The 22,988-nt window shown below is 32.7% G+C and overlaps 1 protein-coding gene across 1 annotated transcript in view; it reads left to right on the top strand.

Annotated features, from left to right (window-relative positions):
- Positions 1-22,988, top strand: part of LOC129801514 (ras-like protein family member 10B) — a 36,304-nt gene that overhangs the window by 7,232 nt on the left and 6,084 nt on the right. The window contains 3 exon segments of the mRNA XM_055846658.1: positions 10,622-10,744; positions 16,303-16,413; positions 16,636-16,749. Coding sequence (XP_055702633.1) covers positions 10,622-10,744; positions 16,303-16,413; positions 16,636-16,749 — 348 coding nt within the window.

Raw genomic sequence — 22,988 nt, 5'->3', positions numbered from 1 at the left:
AAAAGAGACGTGAATTTTGATTTCATGAAATTTTGCTGATCTAAAAGGTATGCCAGAGCCGTAAAGTACGAGAAAACACCCCACCTTGCGCGATCAAGCCCAAGGTTTTTGGAAAATCGTTTTATATTAAAAGTAAAATGTATATTAAAAGCTTTCTGAATTTTAATTACCCTTAGCAAAATTTCATAGCCTCTGTCTTCACCACCTTATATTTACCTGCAAATAATTGTAATGGAAAAAAATTAAAGATTTTTTTTCTGAAAATGTCAACATCAACCCAGGCAAAAATGTTGTATCAGAAATTTTCCTTCGGGATACAATGAATAAATTATATTTCATAATTATGTACAACAAGCTTTTCCTGATGAATTTTGAGAATAAAATGTTTGTCATTTGACAAATATTAATCTTTGTGAAAATAAAGCAGATGCTATATAGCCACAGACAGATCGTGGGAATTGTATGAATATTTAAGAGAAAAGTCAATTGGAGAGACACTCAGCTTTGTCCTACTTTCCCTCAAACTTCCCACTTTTCCACACTCCTTTCGCCCGGGACGCACAAATATATTAACCAAGGACGCTCAATATTTCACGATGTGGGAAGGAAGCACCGAAAAGGAACTTTCAATTAAATACGAAAAGAGATTGTGTTGGACAATTTTCCCAATTAATTGCACCTGACATTTAATTAAACGTGTTCTTTTCTGCATAATTTCTTTACAATTGTGTAAGAGTCCCCTTGAAAATTCATTAATTTGCTCTTGAACTTGCAAAAGAAAATCCATCAGAAATATTTCACCTAACAATTGCAAGGGTATTTGATTTGGAAAATCCGCTTTTAAATAAATTCTCCCAAATAGTGTAGAAAAATCTCTTGTATTGTGAAATTAAGGAAAAATAGAGGAAATTGGAATGTAGTGTTGAAGCAAAAAAAAAGATGCTGAGGAAATGTGTTTTCAATTTTCTTTATAGCATTCTGGCAATTTTGTCTGTTACCAAACGATCTTACTAGCTCACCGAGGAAGCTTTACATTTTCAAATTCTATACACACACATCCTTTAATAGAATTCTCTCCATTACCTTTTACCTCATTCTTCTTATACGATGGTGTTCTCTGTTAAAGTATTCTGTATTGTTATTAAATTTTCAAAATTCCCACCCAAATTGGAGCGGAAAAAGAACAATTTTCTCCTGTTTGACAAGCACTCAAATTTACCACCATATACAAACTCAAATATTTTCTATATTTTGACGATATTATGCAAATTGAATTTGCAATCACTTAAACTTACCCTAATAAACATAAGCATTTACTCTAAAACAATACCTATACATTATACTAGTAAATTTCAATAGATTGCAATATTTATGTCTGGTATTCAACGCAAAAGCCCTAACTAGTAGAATAATAATACGAATTACAAAATTTTAACAGTATCTATTATTCAATTGAATTGTACAATATGGTGAGATTTTCAAACAAATCGATTGACAATATTTTTAACCCGAGGCCTATTATTTGCTGATGAAACATTGCGGGGCATTTTATTCATTTTAAATGATGCTGGATATCTCGAAAAGGAAAACATGAGAAGAATATAAAATGAGATTTTCTCCATATTTAAATCCTTTCAATATGGTTTTGCTATATCAATCAAAACGTGAATTTTTGAAGCTTCAATTTGATCAATCAACTGCATAAGTAATTCAAAACTAAACGATTTTGATATTCGTAACCAAACATCGATATTTTTACATAAATAATATTGAAGTTAATAATATACTGGCTTTAAATTAAATGTTTTATTTAATCCTGCATTTTATAGATGCATAGGAAAAGAATTTCCGACAAACATAAGAATTTTTTATATCTCTCAATTTATTTTACTATTAATATTTACTGATTTACTGATGACCTCCAAATTTATGGGACATTCCTCCAGTCTTCTTCAAACTTTTGATCTTATGAATGCTAATCTTTCCAATATTGAGCACTGGGCATCATTAAATGGACTAGTTTTAAATCCTAGAAAAATCCCAAGCTATCGTAATCTCTAAGAAAACAGTCTTGATTGATTTCTATCCATTGTACCTGCACGGTGAAATTATCCCATTCGTCGATCAAGTAAAAAACCTTGGTAGGGGAAGGTTTTGCACCTTCGTAACGTTGCAGGTTCGTAAATATTGATTTTTTTCTAAGTTACTAAATGAATATCATCCATAATCATATATTCTAATAGCTAATCCCATATCTCACATTTCCTGACAAACTTGGGAGCCTAGGCCTTTTTTCCTGGATTCTAGAAGCAAAAATAAAAAAAATGGGCCTAAAATCGTAATTCCGATGTGTATTATTTTATGCATTTTTTCACGCTTCAAGAGCCTTTTCGAAGAAAAGCAACGTTCCAAGTTATAGAAGGTTTATCAGGGTTAATATTTACCGTGAAAATTTTTCCCTCGAAGGGGGTCGTTTTTGTGGACGAAGGAAAATTCACAAAGATTGCCTTCTCTGCACATTCGTAAAAATATCAGTCAAAATTATTGACCACCAACTCTGAGAATTCCAGACTGTTTTGGGTCACACTGTGCACGACGCTCTGGATATTTTGACCCATCCAGAGATTCCACTGAACAAGTTGACAAAAAAATTGTGATATTACAACATTTTTCAAGAAAATCTCGAAGAAAAACACGCACTTCCACAGCAAAGTGAGACTTCATCAGATGTTTTTGTTTCGCTTCTGTCAAATCAGACATTAAGCCTTAACATTATAGTAGGTGTGATTCTTTCATTGACCATACGGTGCGTTTTAAGCATTTTTCATACAATTTGCCTTGTTTTCAAACGGAGTTGTCCTCATTAACTTTAAATTAATCAGTGGTAATTCTAAAAATCACTGATGTTCAAAAAGTGTTCTGTAAGACAGATTCGAAGTATTAGAGAAAATACGAGGATTACAATAGGTGTGAATGCTGCTTTCTGACTTGTGCAGTGATGAAACTAGACTGTTTATGGTAGATGTGATACTTTTATTGCCACTTCGATGTATTTTGAGTATTTTTCATCCAATTTTTCTTGTTTTAAAGTAGAATTTCCCATATTTCATTTTAAATTGGTGGCTGGTCATTTTAGAAATCAGTTATGTCCGAAATATGTTCTGTAAGACTGTTTGGAGGTGTCAGAGAAAATCCGAGGATTACAATAGGTGTGATTATAAGAGAATCACACCTAACCGAGCTCTTAACTGACTGTCAAAATGCAGAGAAAAATGGTTTTCCGAGTGTCAAAAAGATGTATTAGAAAAATAGCTTAAAATTGATTTTTTAATGCGTGGTACCTTCTACAAATGGTGAAAACAAGTAGATGAAAGTTCCATTTAAGTAGTGATGCCCAAACTTTTGTGTCCGGTGTACTGTTTCCGAGGAAAATGAGGCCTACAGAGGTTGGAAAAAATGGTACGAAGCAGAGTTAAACCGGACACATTCGTAAAAAATGCTACTAGATTTTCATTTTCCTGTAGAGGAAAATCCAAGGACTTCCAGGAATTTTGTGAAGGAGAATTATGAAACCAATAAGTAAGAGTTTTTTTGATATAGTGATATAATTGATTCGGTTTGTGTGGTATTCAGTAAAAAATCTTAAATCTTGAACTCCTTTTTTAATACAAACCTGCAAAATCTTCCCCTATAATCTTCAACTCCACTTTCTCATGGTCTGATCATGCCATATCCATTTGCCGTAAGGTCGACTATTCCCTCTATACACTTATAGACGTTTCCGGGACATCACGCCCTATGATACTCGATTGATCCTCGCGCGAGCGCTTCTTCCGTTTTTCAACTACGGAGCTGAATTTTTTTTTGCGGCGGATGGTGACACAATTCGTCGTTTTACAGCTTCTTTCAATGATTGTGTCAGGTATATCTGCGGCTTAAGTCCCCGGGACCATATAACCCCTCATAAAAACGTCTTCATTGGTTGTGATCTTGTATCCCTCATGAAGATGAGAGCTGTTTTATTCCTGTTTCATCTGTTGATCTCTGGATGTCCCGAGTATCTGTCGAGTCTTCTGGTTGGGGGGGGGGGTGATTCGGCCAGGGTTCGAGGACGATGACCCTATTATTGTGATTGGATTAATAATAATAATAATAATAATAATAATAATAATAATTTATTATTAAAGTTGGAAAATTAAAAGCCACAGTATCTGTTTCTTTTGCCCTGAAAGGTTTATAAATAAAGAATGAAAGATAAAGAAGACAATTAATGAAAATTGAAGTGATGAACTAAGATTTCTAAAAAAAAAATATGATACAATAATTACCAATAATAAATGCGATGGCCGCAGGGGAGGTGGGAAATGTCACAATCAAGATGAAAAATTAATACAATACAAAAAATACAAAAAAATAATTACCAAATCATTTTTGGTTTCATACAATCAGACCACGCGATGATGGGCTAAATATATTTTATAGGATTAAATATTAATTACATGTAGATAAATGTTTTCAATAGTAGATTTTACTGTAAAACATTTTAATAAATGTGGATTGTCCAATTTATTAGAAATGTGACTTTTAATATGTTTTACTTTATTCAAAACACACCTTTTCTTCATAGGAAATTGCATTCCACTGCCATAATCTAGGGCTGTAATACTCCATGTTACATTATTACACGTTTTGAATAAAATTCCTAAACGAAAATAGGGCATGTGGCAAACATTTATTAAAATTTACTACAATTGTTGGATTTTTTTTTCATCCCGAAATGTTCTGTAAAGTCGTGAAAATGAAAATTGTATGCGGAAAAATTCAAATTCCTCAATTGACAAAAAAAAAGAATAAAATTGCCCCATATATTGTACTGCAATGTTTATATTTACAGACAACAAGAGATGAAATAAAATCCTATACATTTTACAATGTCACCATTCAAAAATACGTTGAACAAAAAAAATCTCTTTTATACTACATAATTCTGTACCTTGTGAATTTCCTCGGCAGGATAAAAGTCATGAAATTTTCTAACATGTTCTTTGATCTTTTTACAAGATGATGGGGAGAAGTTGGGGGCGCAGAAAAATCTCTGCATCACCATTGCAGCTTTTATACAACAATAACCATGTATTGGAAATAAATTCAAAACCCACAGGGACATCAATCATTCATTCTTGTGCTTCCGATTTAGGACACTTTGCAGCATTGCCAAGAAAATGCTTTTAGTTCCCAAAGCACCACTTTCCACTTTGTTTCCGCTGTCTTTTATGTGGAAATTCATTTCCCCTAAAATATGCTTTCGGATGAATTTTGTCAGTAGATGGTACATGAGCCCACTCTCATCGGCAATTTTACTGAATCACGAAGCACTTCTATACACGTAGAGCTTTTTATTACAGCAACAATACCATAAACAATTGTTATATACTCTGACAAGAATCCAACCACAGCATCGCGTTAATATTTTAAGGAATCTCTTATAGGTGTGATACAGGAATGTAATATTGGTTTGCCCTTTTTCACCTCAATAATCATCTCTATCCACACAATCAAGTAAATATTGTATACCACCAAAAATGTTTTGAATGTATGATAGGAGTTAGTGGGGCAATTTCATGCTAAATTTTTAAATTCAACTTTTAGAATAGATTCCTTATATGAAAAATTGAAACATGACCGAAATTTTAAATTTAAATCATTTCCACTAGGCAAGCTTTCACTAAATCAAAGCGCCACCGGGTGTTTAGGCAGTGTGTTTTAAGACATTAATGCTCTAATACGTATACGTATTTACACAAAAAAAAACTAAGGCTAAGAATTGAGAAAGGCGGGGTTAAGGAATAAATCTAAAATCGGAGTGAAAGGAACGTACTCTTATTCTAGGCTAATTCTAAATCACCTAACGATTACCGGATTATCATTTTGCAGTCAATAAAACGTCGGTTTCTTAATTCCTAGATCTGATATCACTAATCTATGTCTATATTTTTGCAGAAAACTACAACTTGATATCTCGTACAGTTCTCTCTACAGAAAAAAAACAAAGAAACGGACAGACATGCAGAAAAAAATTATTTTAAGGGTTACTCTTTTAGAAAACTTCTTTTAAATCTATGAAAAAGTCTAATATTTATCCTAATCACAGATACTCAAATTGTAAGTAATCTGAAGTAGAGCCCACAATTTACTGGAAACAAAATTTAAAAAAAGGTACAACTAAAATTATCAGGTAGTTAGTAGGGGGAAGTGGGGCACCTTTGAATTGGGGCACCTTTGAAATTGGCCTGTTTCTCCTATTTTTAAATGGAATTGAGCCTTATCGTGACGCAATTTAGCTTCGCAATTGGTTTGTTGAGCTAAATTATATCATAATAAGTTCCAGTTTCATTTAAAAATAGGAGAAAAAAGCTCAATTTTAAAGCTGCCCCAATTCAAAGGTGCCCCACTTCCCCCTAATGGGCTATGGAGTGAACATGAATTAGGAGGCCGAAAATTAACAGTTTTTCGCGATTTTTTTGAGGAGAAGAAATCGACTGACTTTCATGAAATTTTACTGCTTAACCTTAAATAAAAATCAATATATAATCCGCCTTTTTTCAACATGTCACCAATCTAGAGCTTTAACAGTATAAGAGGTATTAGCTTTCGGTCTTAAGTGATCACCAATAAAATCAGTATCTCTAAACGTTTTTTTTGGCTTATCTCTAAACAAGTAGGGACGTCTGTATTATAAGCTTGTACCAAATGAAGATACGACAGCGGTCGATGCAATCGACGAGATTAAGCGGACGATTTATCAAGGTCAAAAGCTCAAAGGTTGAAAAGGCTCAACCGAATGGTATCATAATTTGGGCTCAATGGAAAGGCCTTGGAATTTATGACAAGTTGTGAATCGTTTATTTGTTGTGAATCGGTAAACGGTAAATATTGATGAATAGCACATGTAAGTCACGAGTTTGAGCACTTCACAAAGCATGGCACGCTTTGCCATCCCTTTCAAATTAATTTGTTAATTCAAATTAAGTTGTTTGTTATTAAAATTGTATATTTTTAGGATACAATTTTGACTTAACCCTTTAAGGACGATTGGAACACCGGTGTCCCACAAAGAAAATAATTTTTTCTGACTATATCTAAAGTTATTTTTCCCTTATGTTTGTACGTTTTTGCAAAGTAGAAGGTTGAAGGAATCTAGGATATTTTTTGCAAGTCTCCAGCTATTTGTTGTATAGTAAATTTTTAAGCTCAAAAATGACGAATTTTTAAATTCTCGTAATGAAAACAAATTTTATTTATTTTTTATATTTTCAATTTTTTTTAAGCAAAACTGTTTTGGAAATGAAACTACAATACTCAAACATAATATTAGGTGAGATTCTTAACAATCTCACCTACTATAATCCTAACAAAATTTCATGTCGTCCGATCGACCTCAAATTTGGCCAAAATGCGTTTCAGCACTTCCTGATCACGAATATATATGTGGCTAATTTACGTTCCCGGCCGGCCGGCCGGCCGGCCGCTCTTTGGAGCTTAATAGCTCCTAAACTAAAAAAGATATCGACTTGCGGTTTTCGGCAAAGGTTATATATCGGGTGAAAATTGCAACTTGGTGCATAGACCCCCCACCCCCCACCTCTCCTTCCGCCATTTTGAAGACCCCCCTTTTTTTGTTTTCTCAATAGCTCCGCCCCTATGGCATTCAGCGGACTCAAATTTTAGTATGTTATAGCTGGGCCTTAGAGCTTTCCATCAATACCAAACTTAAGGTCCCCCGACCCCCCTGACCCGAGCTATAAGGGTCCAAAAAAAATTTCTTAAAATGGCCATAACTCCGGTTCTAATTGTCAGAATTTAAAAAGTGAGGGCTTTTTGGAAAGCTCTCGTGAAATGCCACTTCCCCTTCTAACATCGCAAGTTCATAAAACCACCGCTAGGGGCGCTTTTTTTAAAAAGAAAATTTTTAAATCTTAAAAGTTAAATAACTCAAAAATTCCATTGTGCATCGGGCTGAAAATTTAGTATGTTGTAGCCGTTGATTATACCTATCAAACAAAAAAAACCTTAAGTCGATCCATAACCCCTGACCCGAGCTATAAGGGGTCAAAGTTCGAACATTGACCGGCCTCTATCTCCGGTTCTAATTAACATAGCGACCTAAATTTTACCTTTTTGGTTTCGTCTCGATGAGCACTTTCAGATGGAAGTTCAAAAAGTCACCACAGGTGGCGCTGTGATAGCGTCAAAATTCATCGAAATTCAAAGTCACTTTTCTCAAAAACGGCATTGTGCAAGTTAATGAAATTTTAGTATGTTGTAGTCCAGTCTAGGACGTTTCCAAAATGGTGCGTATGCGCGCTGTGGTTTCAATAGAACCGGAGATATGAGGGGTCAAAGTTCACAAAATTCAAAAAATCATATCTCCGGTTCTATGTGACCGATTTTGATGAGTGAGGGCTTAAACGAAAGATCTCACCAAATGCTACAACTTTCTAGAATATTTGAACTTCGTGGGACCAACACCAGGGGCGCCACAGTCGAGAAACCAATTTCAATATCACATAACCTCAATTATCTCGACTGTCGCTGAACCGATTTTGATGATTACTTCAACATAATTGTAGAGCACATTTGTCTCTACATTTCGTCCATACATCATTTTCCGCTCAGACTACGCTATCACTCCGATTTTGCCGTTTAAGTGTGAAAAAATTGATTTTTCCCATAATAACGCTTTGAAATCACTCAGATGCCAATTTGACTGCCTCTACTCCACCAAGACACTTAAAATATGGTTTTAAATGGAAAGTCCCACAAAATACAACAATTCTTTGATATAGTTGAAGTTCACCAAATGAACACTTGGGGCGCTCTGGTCGAAAAAACGAGTTGAGAAACAGAAAACCTCGCTTATCTTAGCTTCTGAGTAATCGATGAGTTCAAGTTCTACGGCAAAATTATAGAGAATATTCTGGTCTACATTTCACCCATATAACACTTTTCTGTCAGTTCATCCAAATCCTTGACATTTTGGTTCAAATACAAAACTTGTATAATTTCACGAATTTTATTCAAGATAACTGAATGGCGTCTCCCTACTTCAGCATCAAATCGAATTTGCATGCACTCCGAGTTAGCTCACGTTAAGAATCTCACCTACATAAGCCGGTTAGGATTATCTGTCCCTTTTGCATTAGAGTGAAAATTATCATTCATTGGTATTGTCAGAAAAATTAGTTCTATTTTTAGGCTAATTTTGTCCTTATTGCTCATAGATGAAAAAATGCACCGAATCAGACTATGTTGGATTTTCTAAGGTTAGATGTAAGACCTTTTACTGATTTTGTTTATCCGTTTCATTTTTATTGCTGATTTTCGATCCGCGAAAACTGTCTCGTCGTTAAAGGGTTAAGTTAAACATGTTACTTTTTTCAAATACTCTTTAGACTTAGCTATATTCTAATTTAATTTAGTAATTTCAATCGGTTCATAATTTTTTTACTAAGTTTCTATTCAAAATCGTAAAAATAAGAGATGGAAAAAACTCTTTCAAAGTTCTGGACGTTTCTCGAGTGTTTGCTAACCTGAAACTTGCTCAGTGTTTGTTTCCCTTTTCTCCGTATCTTCGGAAATGCTCTTAATTTGTTTCTGAGTTCTTTAGATAGTTTATCTATTGATTTCAGCAATAATAATATTCATTTTTTGACCTCGTAATTCAAGCTCCCCTCTTAAAACATATATGTCTGGACTGAGAAATTTGCAATATATGGAAATACTTGTATGAAAGTTACCCATCTTCCTGTATTAGAATTAAGCATGTACATCAGCAACTGACAAAATTTCACCACCCAGATCAGCGTTAAATTTATGTATCTATATATAGCAAAAACAAAAACAACAAAGCGGAAGTTAAACAAACAGATGAGAAATGGAGATTGAGCGACAGTGTCAATAATTTTGAATCCATCTTCATCATGTAGAGCTCGTGTGTATTGGATGAATTTGAGTCACCATGAATATTGTTTAGTGTGAGCAAATCTGTTGGAGTTTATTTGAATTGGTTCATCACAGTCATCACAGTCTTCTCTTATCGAAATCAATATATATATATATACATATGTTTTTTAGAAGGAATAATGAAAACTCGCATTTGAAGATATGAAGCAGTTGTGCTTTAGTAGAACGTATTTTCTTGTTGTCTACAGAACTGATAAACAATACACTGACTGAGAAACGTGCGAAACATTCATTATGTAGTAAATTAAGAGACAAGCAATTAAATTTATTGTCCCCTAAACTTGTATTTTATATCTTAAATATGGGTAAAATAAAGTTACAAAATATCTACCAAAATTACTACCTCATTGAAATTTTACTGCAAAGAAACCCTTTAGGATTTCCCCATTATTCATATTATTGTCTGACGGAGTCTGTATAAATATACTTGAATGAATCTAAAAAGGGGATGAAGGACAAGGAAGAATTTTTATACTCATCGCACCTGTGAATGTTTTATCGCAAGACATAATATCCTAAAATTAGACTTTCTATGTATTATGGCAACCAAAATCAATGTGGATATTTGAAACCATCTTGTATCATGTTCTTCTTTCAGCAATTCTTCAAGCATGACTTTTCTGGGCGTCACATTGCGACAGGACACAGAAATACCTATAGAAGCTGCGTGGTGTGCGACACAAGCATTCGCGAGCTGATAGTATTTGATATTCCAACACCGGTAAGAACAACCCTTTAAATCCCATTTCAATCCACAAACGTTTTTCGAATTTTCAATAATACAAGACACTTTATAAAAGGACATTTTTTATTAAGAATTGTATATTATTCATAGAAAGAAATTTAAATTCGAATTCAAAATTTTTATAAAATACCAAAACAATCATTTATAACAAAACATACAAAAAGATAGTAAAAAAAATGTGTTTGAGTAGTAATAATATCAAATTTCTGTCAGTATAACACCTGAATTTTTACAAAAATCAATCTATAATTTATACAATTATTATTTTATATTGTTGCAGGTAGAATGAAAAAGAGTTTATTTTAATTTTGCTAAAATATGCATGACAATTTTCAATACTAAAGCTTTTAAATTGAAGACTGATTAAATTTGTTTTTTTGCTGATCAACACCGTAATGCAACTTTATAATAATAATAATAATAATGCTGGCACAACATTCCATGAAGGAACTAGGCCTTCCCACAAGGCGATTTCTAGACATGCGTTATTATTTTTTCTTGTACGGGATGAGGTTGTCAGTAACATATGCCACGTGGAATCAAGTGCAGTGAAGCTCACTGGATGCAATCCGAACACCTTTAACGCCAGAAAAATTCCTGGTGACCTAAAGGCGATTCGAATCCGGGACACTTGCATCATAGAGCGAGTGCTCTACCACTTGACCCATTGAGTGCCCTGTAAACTAGATATCAAATCTTACAATTTAACTGGCAGGATCTTTCTTAACCTTATCTTAATCTTGTATACCTGATTATTATAATTATAAAATTTTACATTTTATCTTATCTTTATAAGATATTAAAAATAATGCCATAAAACCATAACCATGGTTTTCGGGTTATTAAGACGAAAGAAATAATCATAGACGGCTTTTCAAAGAAAACCAAGAAACTTAGTTTTTATCGGTTTATTGGGTACGTACGAATTTAAGTAAGGGGAAGTGGGGCACCTTTAAAATTGGGATTTTTCTCCTATCTTTAAGTGTAATTGAGCCATATCAAAATATAATTTAGTTTCTCAGTCTGTTTGTGCAGCTAAATTATATCACGATAAGGCAACATTTTATTTAAAAATAGGTGAAAAATCCCAATTTCAGAGTTGCCCCACTGTCAAAAGTGTCCCACTCCCTCTATTAAAAAAAAAACATCTTTAAAGTGGTAACAATTGTCTTAAGTATAAAAATAGACGTATTTGGAGCGGATCTCCGTTTGGATGCGGAAAGGCAAGCAATAGAGTTTTCAACCTTGGGATTAAAAAGACAACTATTCTCCAGAGCTTTCCACATTCTAGGTGTCTCTATTCTATTCTAGGTGTCTTAAATTTGATTTAAAGAATGCTTAAAGATATTGTGCATTCAATTCATTTTAAGCTAACACAAGAATTTTTCTTATTCTTGCAACTTAAAGCAGTGTATCAAAAGTTTTATTTGATAAAGTTGAAATGGCGAAATAATTCTTCTGCACGAATAGATTTACTCAAACATATCTTGCTGCATGTAGCACTGAAGAACTTTATAAAAAGCAAGCAAAGTCGTAAAGACACTTCTGGCAAACATTTCTCGAAACATGAAACTCCATATAATTATACATGATGCACAACAAAACCATGTTAATATCGGATATGAACTTTTAAGTGTAAAATTAGAGGAGAGAAAGAGCAACCTAATGAAATAATTAATTTTATAGAAACTTTAACTTTTAGCTAATGAAATTACATGAACGACAAAAGTGTCTTTGACATTATAGATGCGGTAATCATTTAATATCATTTTTTAATGTTGAATTGTTATAAAAGTGCAAAAAATCTATTTCTGTATTAATTAGGGTCAGATAATCCTATATTAACTCTATTTGTTTCACCCGTTTCATTTTTATCTTTAAGCTACACTAACTTCTTTCAAAAATCAGATTCAAAAAAATGTGCTCATATGTGATACATACAACCCATTCACTCAATGTACTTGAAATACTTAAGATCCTTGAGATAGAATGTTAATATTTTTTGGAATTGGTTCCTTACAGATTGATAGATGATTTTCTTGAAAAGAGAAAATTTTATCTATGGGAACGCGGGGAACCGCTTGCCAAATACACGTGGTATCGGTCACTGAATTTAAATTCTTTACATTAATCTATTGCAAACTCTATTGATTTAAATAGAGTACCCAACTATCGCAGAAAACAAATTGGCATCCAGAATTCAAATCAGGAAAGAGAAAAAAGGCTAATTTTAGCAAACTTGACGAGATGTCAAATTTTCCGTCTGCCATATTAGGTGAGATTCTTAACAATCTCACCTACTATAATCCTAACAAAATTTCATGTCCTCCGATCGCGCTCAAACTTGGCCAAAATGTGTTTCGCCACTTCCTGATCACGAATATATGGGGGGCTAGCTAAGTTACGTTCCCGGCCGGCCGCTCTTTGGAGCTTAATAGCTCCTAAACTAAAAAAGATATCGACTTGCGGTTTTCGGCAAAGGTTAAATATCGTATGAAAATTGCAACATGGTGCATTGACCCCCCACCCCCCACCCCTCCTTCCGCCATTTTGAAGACCCCCCTTTTTTTGTTTTCTCAATAGCTCCGGCCCTATGGCATCGAGCGGGCTCAAATTTTAGTATGTTATAGCTGGGCCTTAGAGCTTTCCATCAATACCAAACTTAAGGTCCCCCGACCCCCCTGACCCGAGCTATAAGGGTCCAAAAAAATTTTCTTAAAATGGCCATAACTCCGGTTCTAATTGTCAGAATTTAAAAAATGAGAGCTTTTTGGAAAGCTCTCGTGAAATGCCACTTTTCCTTCTAACATCGCAAGTTCATAAAACCACCGCTAGGGGCGCTTTTTTTAAAAAGAAATTTTTTAAATCTTAAAAGTTAAATAACTCAAAAATTCCTTATGCAATCGGGCTGAAATTTTAGTATGTTGTAGCCGTTGATTATACCTATCAAACAAAAAAAACCTTAAGTCGATCCATAACCCCTGACCCGAGCTATAAGGGGTCAAAGTTCGAACATTTACCGGCCTCTATCTCCGGTTCTAATTAACATAACGACCTAAATTTTACCTTTTTGGTTTCGTCTCGATGAGCACTTTCAGATGGAAGTTCAAAAAGTCACCACAGGTGGCGCTGTGATAGCGTCAAAATTCATCGAAATTCAAAGTCACTTTTCTCAAAAACGGCATTGTGCAAGTTAATGAAATTTTAGTATGTTGTAGTCCAGTCTAGGACGTTTCCAAAATGGTGCGTATGCGCGCTGTGGTTAAAACAGAACCGGAGATATAAGGGGTCAAAGTTCACAAAATTCAAAAAATCATATCTCCGGTTCTATGTGACCGATTTTGATGAGTGAGGGCTTAAACGAAAGATCTCACCAAATGCTACAACTTTCTAGAATATTTGAACTTCGTGGGACCAACACCAGGGGCGCCACAGTCGAAAAACCAATTTCAATATCACATAACCTCAATTATCTCGACTGTCGCTAAACCGATTTTGATGATTACTTCGACACAATTGTAGAACACATTTGTCTCTACATTTCGTCCATACATCATTTTCCGCTCAGACTACGCTATCACTCCGATTTTGCCGTTTAAGTGTGAAAAAAATGATTTTTCCCATAAAAACGCTTTGAAATCACTCAGATGCCAATTTGACTGCCTCTACTCCACCAAGACACTTAAAATAGGGTTTTAAATGGAAAGTCCCACAAAATACAACAATTCTTTGAAATAGTTGAAGCTCAACAAATGACTACTTGGGGCACTCTGGATGAAAAAACGAGTTAAGAAACAAAAAACCTCGCTTATCTTGGCTTCTGAGTAATCGATGAGATCATGTTCTATGGGAAAATTATAGACAACATTCTGGTCTACATTTCACCCATATATCACTTTTCTGTCAGTTCATCCAAATCCTTGATATTTTGGTTTAAATACAAAATTTGTATAATTTCACGAATTTGATTCAAGATAACTGAATGGCGTCTCCCAACTTCAGCTCTAAATCGAATTTGCATGCACTCCGAGTTAGCTCACGTTAAGAATCTCACCTACATAAGCCGGTTAGGATTATCTGTCCCTTTTAAGAAAAGATTTTGCATGACTTTCCGCGAATCAAGAAAAGATCAACAAAATATATTTCCCTTTCTGTCGGGCTCATTTTTACAAATAATTTAAGGACTATATTAACTAAAAATCCATTCCCGACAGCAATTCGGATATCAATTTCGCAGAAATAAATTATTCAAAATCACTTAATTTGTGTATTATGTGTAATTCTATGGTAAGAAATGGGATAAGGTGGTTTGGAGATATCGTATAATCGAAAAATTATCTTGAGTTTTACCAATAAAAGCATAAAAATGTTTCCCTTGTTAACCCATAACTTAATAATTGAGATATTTTTATACCATATGAATTATATTGCATACTCCACGGTTTTGTAAAATACTCAAAGATTTGCAAAGTGTTAGACTTTATTAGTGTATTTTCCAAATGAGCAATTTAGAAAAACTCACTCTCTTGCCGGAAGCACACGATAAAACATCGCCTCTATTAGTGTTAAATAGATTTCTAACAAATAATGTTTTTAATGGCTGTAAGAAACTCACCATTAAAAAGTAAGTCGATAAGCCGAGATAAAATCACAATTTACATGTGTAGTAAATCCTGTAGATCACTATACGAATCACTTTTTACTACTCGAATTCTACTGAGAGTTTCTGAACAAATTTGATAATTTGGCCAGTAAATAATTCAAAATGGTCAGTAACATATTAAATTTTGTATGACTTTTTAGCTTTTCCCTTTGTCAAAAATCCTTCACTAATTACTCATTTTCATTTTTACTGACCATTTGGATTAAAATACTGCCCAATTTAATGCAACTAATCCATCGATTTTTCACTTCACGCTTGCACAATTTTTGAGAAATTATATCACATTGTTCACTTGATTTGTCTGTCTGTCACATTTTTCAGCTTTCATCAGACTTGAGACCAAACGGTTAGAGATAGTGACTTGGCACCTTAGGGAGACCCCATAAGTCATCCAAGATCTCTTAAATTGATCATATATGACATATTAACATGTTTTATATGCAGACATTTTATCTATATAGTACAGAATTTTTTTTAGCGATTTATAAATTTATTCAAAATGTTTGTAAACCGGTAAATTGAAAAACAAATTGTTCAGTGAAAAAGCTTTGCAACATTTTCAAATTTGTAAACACTGTGATTTTCCCCATAAATTAGACCAGTAAAGAACTATATTAACATAGGTATGACGCAAAGTACTTTTGATTAAGCATCTAAGTCACGAATTTGAGTACTTTGCAAAACTGGGGTGTTTTACTACCTACACTACCTTTTTACGAACTCGAACCAACACCCATTGATCATTACATGAATTACAATGAATAATAATTATTTGAAAAGTCCTGTATGCAGTCCATAAATTTTCTAAATTATCTAATATCTCATATTGGTAAAACAAAATAATTTATGAATCACAAATTATTCTTTTCAGAAACGCTTCCCGATCGATAGTTTAATGGAGTTTAACAACGGCTATTTAGGCTTAAGAAATGTCCATGCTTACGTTTTGGTCTTTGACATGGGCAATCTGGAGACATTTCAGGTGAGTAGTAAAATTAATTTTCAACTTTAAGCACACAAAACTTTGTCAATTTTTAGTGTGCAAATTGTCGCAAAAGTGAAACTTTTGCATTGAGTAAATTATCCACTTTTATGTGACCACATACATGCTATTACATGTACAAACTACTGTTTATGAACTAACAAAAATTTTCTACATTTTCTCATTGAGACTTTTCCAACCCATTTCATCCTCCTTTTGCAGTACTGTCGTTCGATGCGAGATCAAATTCTGGAAAGCTTCAGTCATCGTGATTTTAGCATTATGGTAGTTGGTAACAAATTCGATTTAATTGCCGAGACAAATCCCCATTCCCAGGTGAGTGTCAATATTATTGGTTCTATACAAAAAGTAAATAGTGAGAGGTTGGAAACATATTTTCCAGTGTTTATTTTACCATCTAATGCATTGCACAACCTATTTAATTAATTAGTTCCACAATTGACTTTCTTGTATATGGCAGTTTTCATAAATGCTTTTTGCCTACAAGCACCCTCTTGTGCCACCCTCTACTGAGCTATTGTGATATTTCCCCTTATTAATACCATATTGTTTGTTCTCCGGAAATTGGCAAATTATTTCCTAATATTCTCTCAACTTATTGAAATTAATTTAGAAATGGAATAGGGTGAAACTTTCTTGATGCGCGGTACGATGATGGATTTCAAATCAATTTATATTGGCAAAATTGTACCCACGAGAGAAGTGCAAATTTTGGGATGTGACGAAGAGAGAATTTCGAAGAAAATCCCCGAGAAAATCCACAATAAATCTCTCAATTTTACCCTTCCCTTGAGCATCCTACCATAGTACTTAAACCTACCCCTATAGACGTTTTTGTTCAAGGTAATTGACGTGGCTTGAAAAAAATTACGGGTATAGTAGACAGACGATAAACTTTATATTGATTGAACAAACTTGGATTCTTGAGTATGCCAACTAAAATAGTGACAGCAACACAAATTATCATAAAATAGCGTTTAAATTATTCAGAAATAAGAACTAAAATACTTATTAAGAAATTTATATATTTTTCTGAAGCATGAAATATTTAAAAGTAATAGGTTATAAAATATAAAACTTAAATAAAGATAGAAAATATCAGTTATAGATTGATCTTTATGAATATTTAATAACAATGTTTTCTATTTAATAATTAAAGTAAGACTCAAATGGGTTGTTCCTACATATTAAAATGACAATATCTGTGACTTCCTTAATATGGAGTAACATTGTAAGGTGATTTAATGCATTTAATGTTGTAATTTATTGAAATAATGAGCTCATGAATAGCGTTGTGCAATAAAACATGCCACCGAGATAAATGGATGGTTGACTGACCAAGCCTACAGAAACTCATAAATTGGGCGCGCAATATCTGGTGATTCTGCCGAGGATTCTCAATGAAAAATCGCAAGAATTTACGAGGCCACTGATGGGTGTGACATCCACCCTCGGTGTGCTTGACCTCTCAGTTCATGCATTAACGATATCCCCCTGTCTCTGAGGGATACAGACACTATCGGTAAGTTTGGGTGAGTGTTGTATAAACCACAATTAAAGCATAATCCCTCCATTAACTGTTGGGTGACGAGAAAGTGTCCATGAGGACTGATTTTTCGAAAGAGATGAGCAAAATTAGAAGATATTTCTCCCCACAAGTGATAAACTGAAATTCCTCTCACATATCCCAGACATATTTAATTCATCAACATTTACTGAATTATGGTGAAATAAGTTCGCAATTAAGATTATTTCGGTATACACAAACTTTATTACAAAGTTATAATTATACCCAAAGGGAAATATTCAGTGAGAGTTGTTTCATTTTAAAATACAAGATACATTTTGAATTGAAAATGTTAAAACTAGTTTAAACGAAATTTATAAATTCGTCGAATTAAATATGATTTAATTAGGGCAAACTGAAGCAGTAGTAAATATTCAGGACACTGATTTTGTTGTCTCAACTATTTAGACGTTATGTCGATCATTTCTAAATCGACAAGGATCCACTGTTCAAGAATTCAATTAGGGGAAGTGTGCCAAATTTCGGCATAGTTGCATGAAAGCGCCAAAGTCTCAAATTTGAAATGTAATATTTTTAATATAAATTGAGTTTTTTTATTCCTTTGTCTAAAGGAGTGTTGTTTGGAAACTTGTTAACAATTTATCGTCTTTATTTTCTCTAAAATCATTCTTAGTACATTTTAAAATGAATAAAAATGTAAACATAGCTTTGATCCCCTATTTCAGTCACCTTTATTCTCATAGTTCCTTGCCCTTCGGGATTTCTTCCAATGTCTGTTTCACATAATCTCGTTTGTCGAAATTACATTTTCCGTTTTTCTTTTGCATTGTATAACCTCTAGAGTATATAAAAACTAGAACTTCATGGTAATTCGGGGAATAAAAAAGTGGCCGGAATTGCAAGCTGGCCGGAATTTAGCACACTTACCCTATACTGATGATTTTGCGATTTGAGAAAATCTTCAAAAACAAAATTCAAAGCGTCAACTGCGTGTCAAAACGTGTAAATCCAAAATTTGGGCCCAATCTGAGGATGTCGGATTTCACTTCTGACCACAAAAGCTGAGATTGTAAAGAATCTCGGCCAAAAATCTTGTCATGGAACACTTTATTGTTCATGTCAAAACTTCTATAGCGATACATTTCCTATATGTTACTTATAAACCATGTCTAATACGACAATTGCATACCGTGTCACACACACTTAACTGCCCCTCTTCCCCAAAAATTATTATACAATTTATAAAGTAATAAACTTTGAATTCCATCCAAACTAGAAAATGAGCAAACTAGAACATCTGCAACTCTGTTTACCAATTTAGTACCAAATGAACAATTTCACCAAATTAATCCTCGATAACTCAATTATGATATTATCAAGTCTACAAGATGCATCTCAAACCCAAACTGTGAAGGACTTCAAATCAATAAGGAATAACACATATGTCTTCAGAATAAGTTTTCGAAGAAATGGTGAAAATTGAATTTTCCTGGTGTATACCCTCAGTGATTGGTGCCACTGTTTCGATTCTTGGAAGGATATATAGTTCAAAATAGGAATTTCAAACTTTAAAGAACTTTTGAGTTCTTATGGTCACAGAAACAATAAGATTTTCTCGTACAAAAAAAGACTTCAAAGTGATATCCGAACGTGTCTAGAAACTTAACACGTGCTACGACAAATCGCATTGCATGTTTTGGATTATCCACTTTTTTGTCAACATAATTAATTCAAAACTTAATTTTATTATTCTATTAAAACAAAGAATTGAATTTTGATTTTCTTATGAATGAGTCATATATGACTTGGATATAAAATAATATTATTTCAAGGTTTTCTTAAATTCAAATAACGTGAATATACTGAGGCTGATTCTGATTTTATCTATAAGAATTCTAATAAAATAAATCATGGAATGAATAAAGTTTTATTTAAGTTTGAGATTGAAAAGAATGCCATAATTAAGATAGTATATTCAAATTCTCATACAAGCTATGGACTTTTTAAAAAAGTTAAATTTTAATTTTAATAAAAAAAGAAAAACATTACTGATATTTTAAAAAAAGTGATAAATAAAATTAAGTACATATTTTTTTTATAATAACACAATAACGTTATGTATGATGCAGTTAGTATCACAAAACCTGAATTAATTGATTGAACAAGTAGATTAAAATAATTAATAAATTGGTCAGTTAGGTTAGATTAACTGCATATCCAATACAAATTAAAATTTCAGACCACTTGACAATTTTCTTCATTAAAATGTTTAATGAATGAGCAACCAAACTCCAGGAAATATTATCTGTCACGGGATTGGACATTCTTCAAAGTTGAAATGCTTTATTACCTATTTTATTTTTATATTGTGAAAATTTAAGAACAAAAAAAAAACACTGAATTTCATATTATATTAGTATTTAGTGAAGCTATTTGCAAAGTTTGAGTCAAAATAATAATAAATTGTAGAATTATTTATTAAATTAAATTAAATCACTAAGTTCCACTTCAAACTTCACACATTTGGAAAACAATTCCTATATGCGAGAAAATAGATAAAAACTCCAATGCGCATCTACCTCGGGTTTTCCTGTTCTCTTGAGATGCAATCAATAAAACCTTGTGAAGAACTTAATAATAATATTACTTTGATTTTTAACTTATGTCCAAGTTCACGATAAGTTTGGCAAAAAATTCAGAGATGAAGAACCAACTTTGGAAGTGTATAGAAATTACTGAAGTATAGTACAATGAGAGCGAATCTAGTGCAATATTTATTCTACAATAAATCACTAAGAGCATAAAATTTTTAAAAAGTTTCAAGAACTTCTATTCTCAAAAGCCATTACATTATATAAAGATGCAAAAATTTAATACAACTTTTCTGCTACATTTGCGCACTGTGCAGAAGATTAAAAATTCAATTCCATTTCAGAGGGGACTAAATTGACCAATTCCCACCCAAAGAATTGCCATCGGAAAAGTAAATACATAGCACACACCCAAAATAGAGTGGCAATAATACTCTGTTTCTATTGTTCAGTCTATTTCTCACTTTTTCTCGTGAATATCCAGCTTGGATCCTTATTACACTATATTATAGCACTCAATTCATATTCCTCCGTGGGTGAGTCAAAGTGGTGGTGAAGACATGGAATGAATAAATAATAATAGAAGTCTACTGAAAGCGTTCGCGAACGAGGCAAAATTTATAGAGACAAACTTAGTTCTTTCATTGACAAAATTTTTTGAGCCAGATCCCAAAATAAACACTTTAGAAAGCATTTTTTTGGCCAGAGTTATTTGCAGAAATGGCGCCTTAAATATTTCAAATCATATTAAGAGATTATACATATAGAAATCCTAAATTGTGAATTTAATTTAACTTATCGACTCTCTTTATGTTGTGCATTTCAAAGAGATTCATACAAGTGCCACGATCTAAATTAAACTGGAACGCTTTTGATTTAATTGGAAAGAAATTTCCCGCTAAAACCCCTATAGCGCTTTAGAATATATTGTAACTTTCTCCAGATATAATAAAAGAGCTTTGATATGATACAGGAAAGCATATTATACGTGTACACTTAAACTTCACTTAACAGTGTAATATTATAGTAACCCAAATCCTAATTAAAAGTTTCTTTGATAGAAAACGACTGGTGAATAATTAAATCCCGAACGATTTATGCAATTTAACCCTTTAACGACGAGACACTTTTTACGGACCGAAAATCAACGATAAAAATTTAACTGATAAACAAAATCAATGAAACATCTTACATCTGGCTTTGGAAAATCCAACAGAGTTTGATTCGATACAGTTTTTACCTTTACGAACGATAGGAACAAAAATAACCCAAAACTTTAAGTAATTTTTCTGACAATGAATAATAATTTTCAGTCTAATGAAAAATATTATGTAGGACTATTGTAGATTCTTTTTCCATAACGGGTTTGTTTAAAAAAAATTGGAAGTATAAAAAACAATTAAAATTAGTTTTATTATGAGAATTTAGAAAATCATAATTTTTGAGCTTAAATATTTACTATAACAAATAGTTGAAGACTTGCAAAAAATATCGTAAATTCCTGCAATCTTCTACTTTGCAATTACGTACAAACATAAGAAAAAAACATCTTTAGATATAGTTAGGAAAAATTATTTTCTTTATGGAACACCGGTGTTCCAATCGTCCTTAAAGGGTTAAAGCGGTATTCGTTATTTAAGGATATTCAGCTATTGTTGTTAGAGGTTAAATCTAACCCTGTATGATCTAGCCCAAACGGTATATAAGCACATTTATACTCTTATAGAATGGGATTATGACATTTAAAAGAGAGCTTTATTCAAAAAAGGCATATTTATTTTGATGGAATTAAAGTAAAAAAAAGTGTAAGAGAAAAATAGTTTTTAAATCCGTATAACATTTTGTACAATAAATATTTCCACTTTTTATTTTCAATTGTTTTGAGAATTTCTCGATTTTTTTATATTTACTCAAGTTGATAGAGAATTTTATGAACTTTTCTAACCCAGTTCTACTTAAAGAGGTCTATTCTGACTAAAGATATTCCGTAATTTTATATTTCTAAACTAGTAAAAAATGTTTGGCTTGAAATATTGATTCATTCAAATATTGAAATATAAGGAAATCTGAAATTTAAAATTTTCTTCGTCTCAAATCACTCAAATTCTTAATGAAAAAGATTTATCCTAATCTGTCATACACTGAGGGTTTGTGATCATCGATTAGATTTTCTTTGCATTACCTTTCTTTAACTAATCCTTACAGGGGGTCTCGGGATTAGTCATATTTTTTATTCGTACTAAAATTTAAAGTCTTGAATTTGTTGACTTTCTTTTTTTCTCTTTTTTTCTTTCACAATTGTAAAAAGGGATGATCCTATTTTTGTGAATAAAAATTTATAATTATTATTAATATTATATTTTCAGGACCAATAAAAACCGCGCAAAATGGTTTTATGCTGCAAAAATTTTGAATACCCGTAGGAGATTTCTATC

Source organism: Phlebotomus papatasi, chromosome 1, assembly GCF_024763615.1.
Source record: "Phlebotomus papatasi isolate M1 chromosome 1, Ppap_2.1, whole genome shotgun sequence".
In the NCBI taxonomy this organism is placed as follows: domain Eukaryota; kingdom Metazoa; phylum Arthropoda; class Insecta; order Diptera; family Psychodidae; genus Phlebotomus; species Phlebotomus papatasi.
This window is presented reverse-complemented; position numbering and strand designations above follow the sequence as displayed.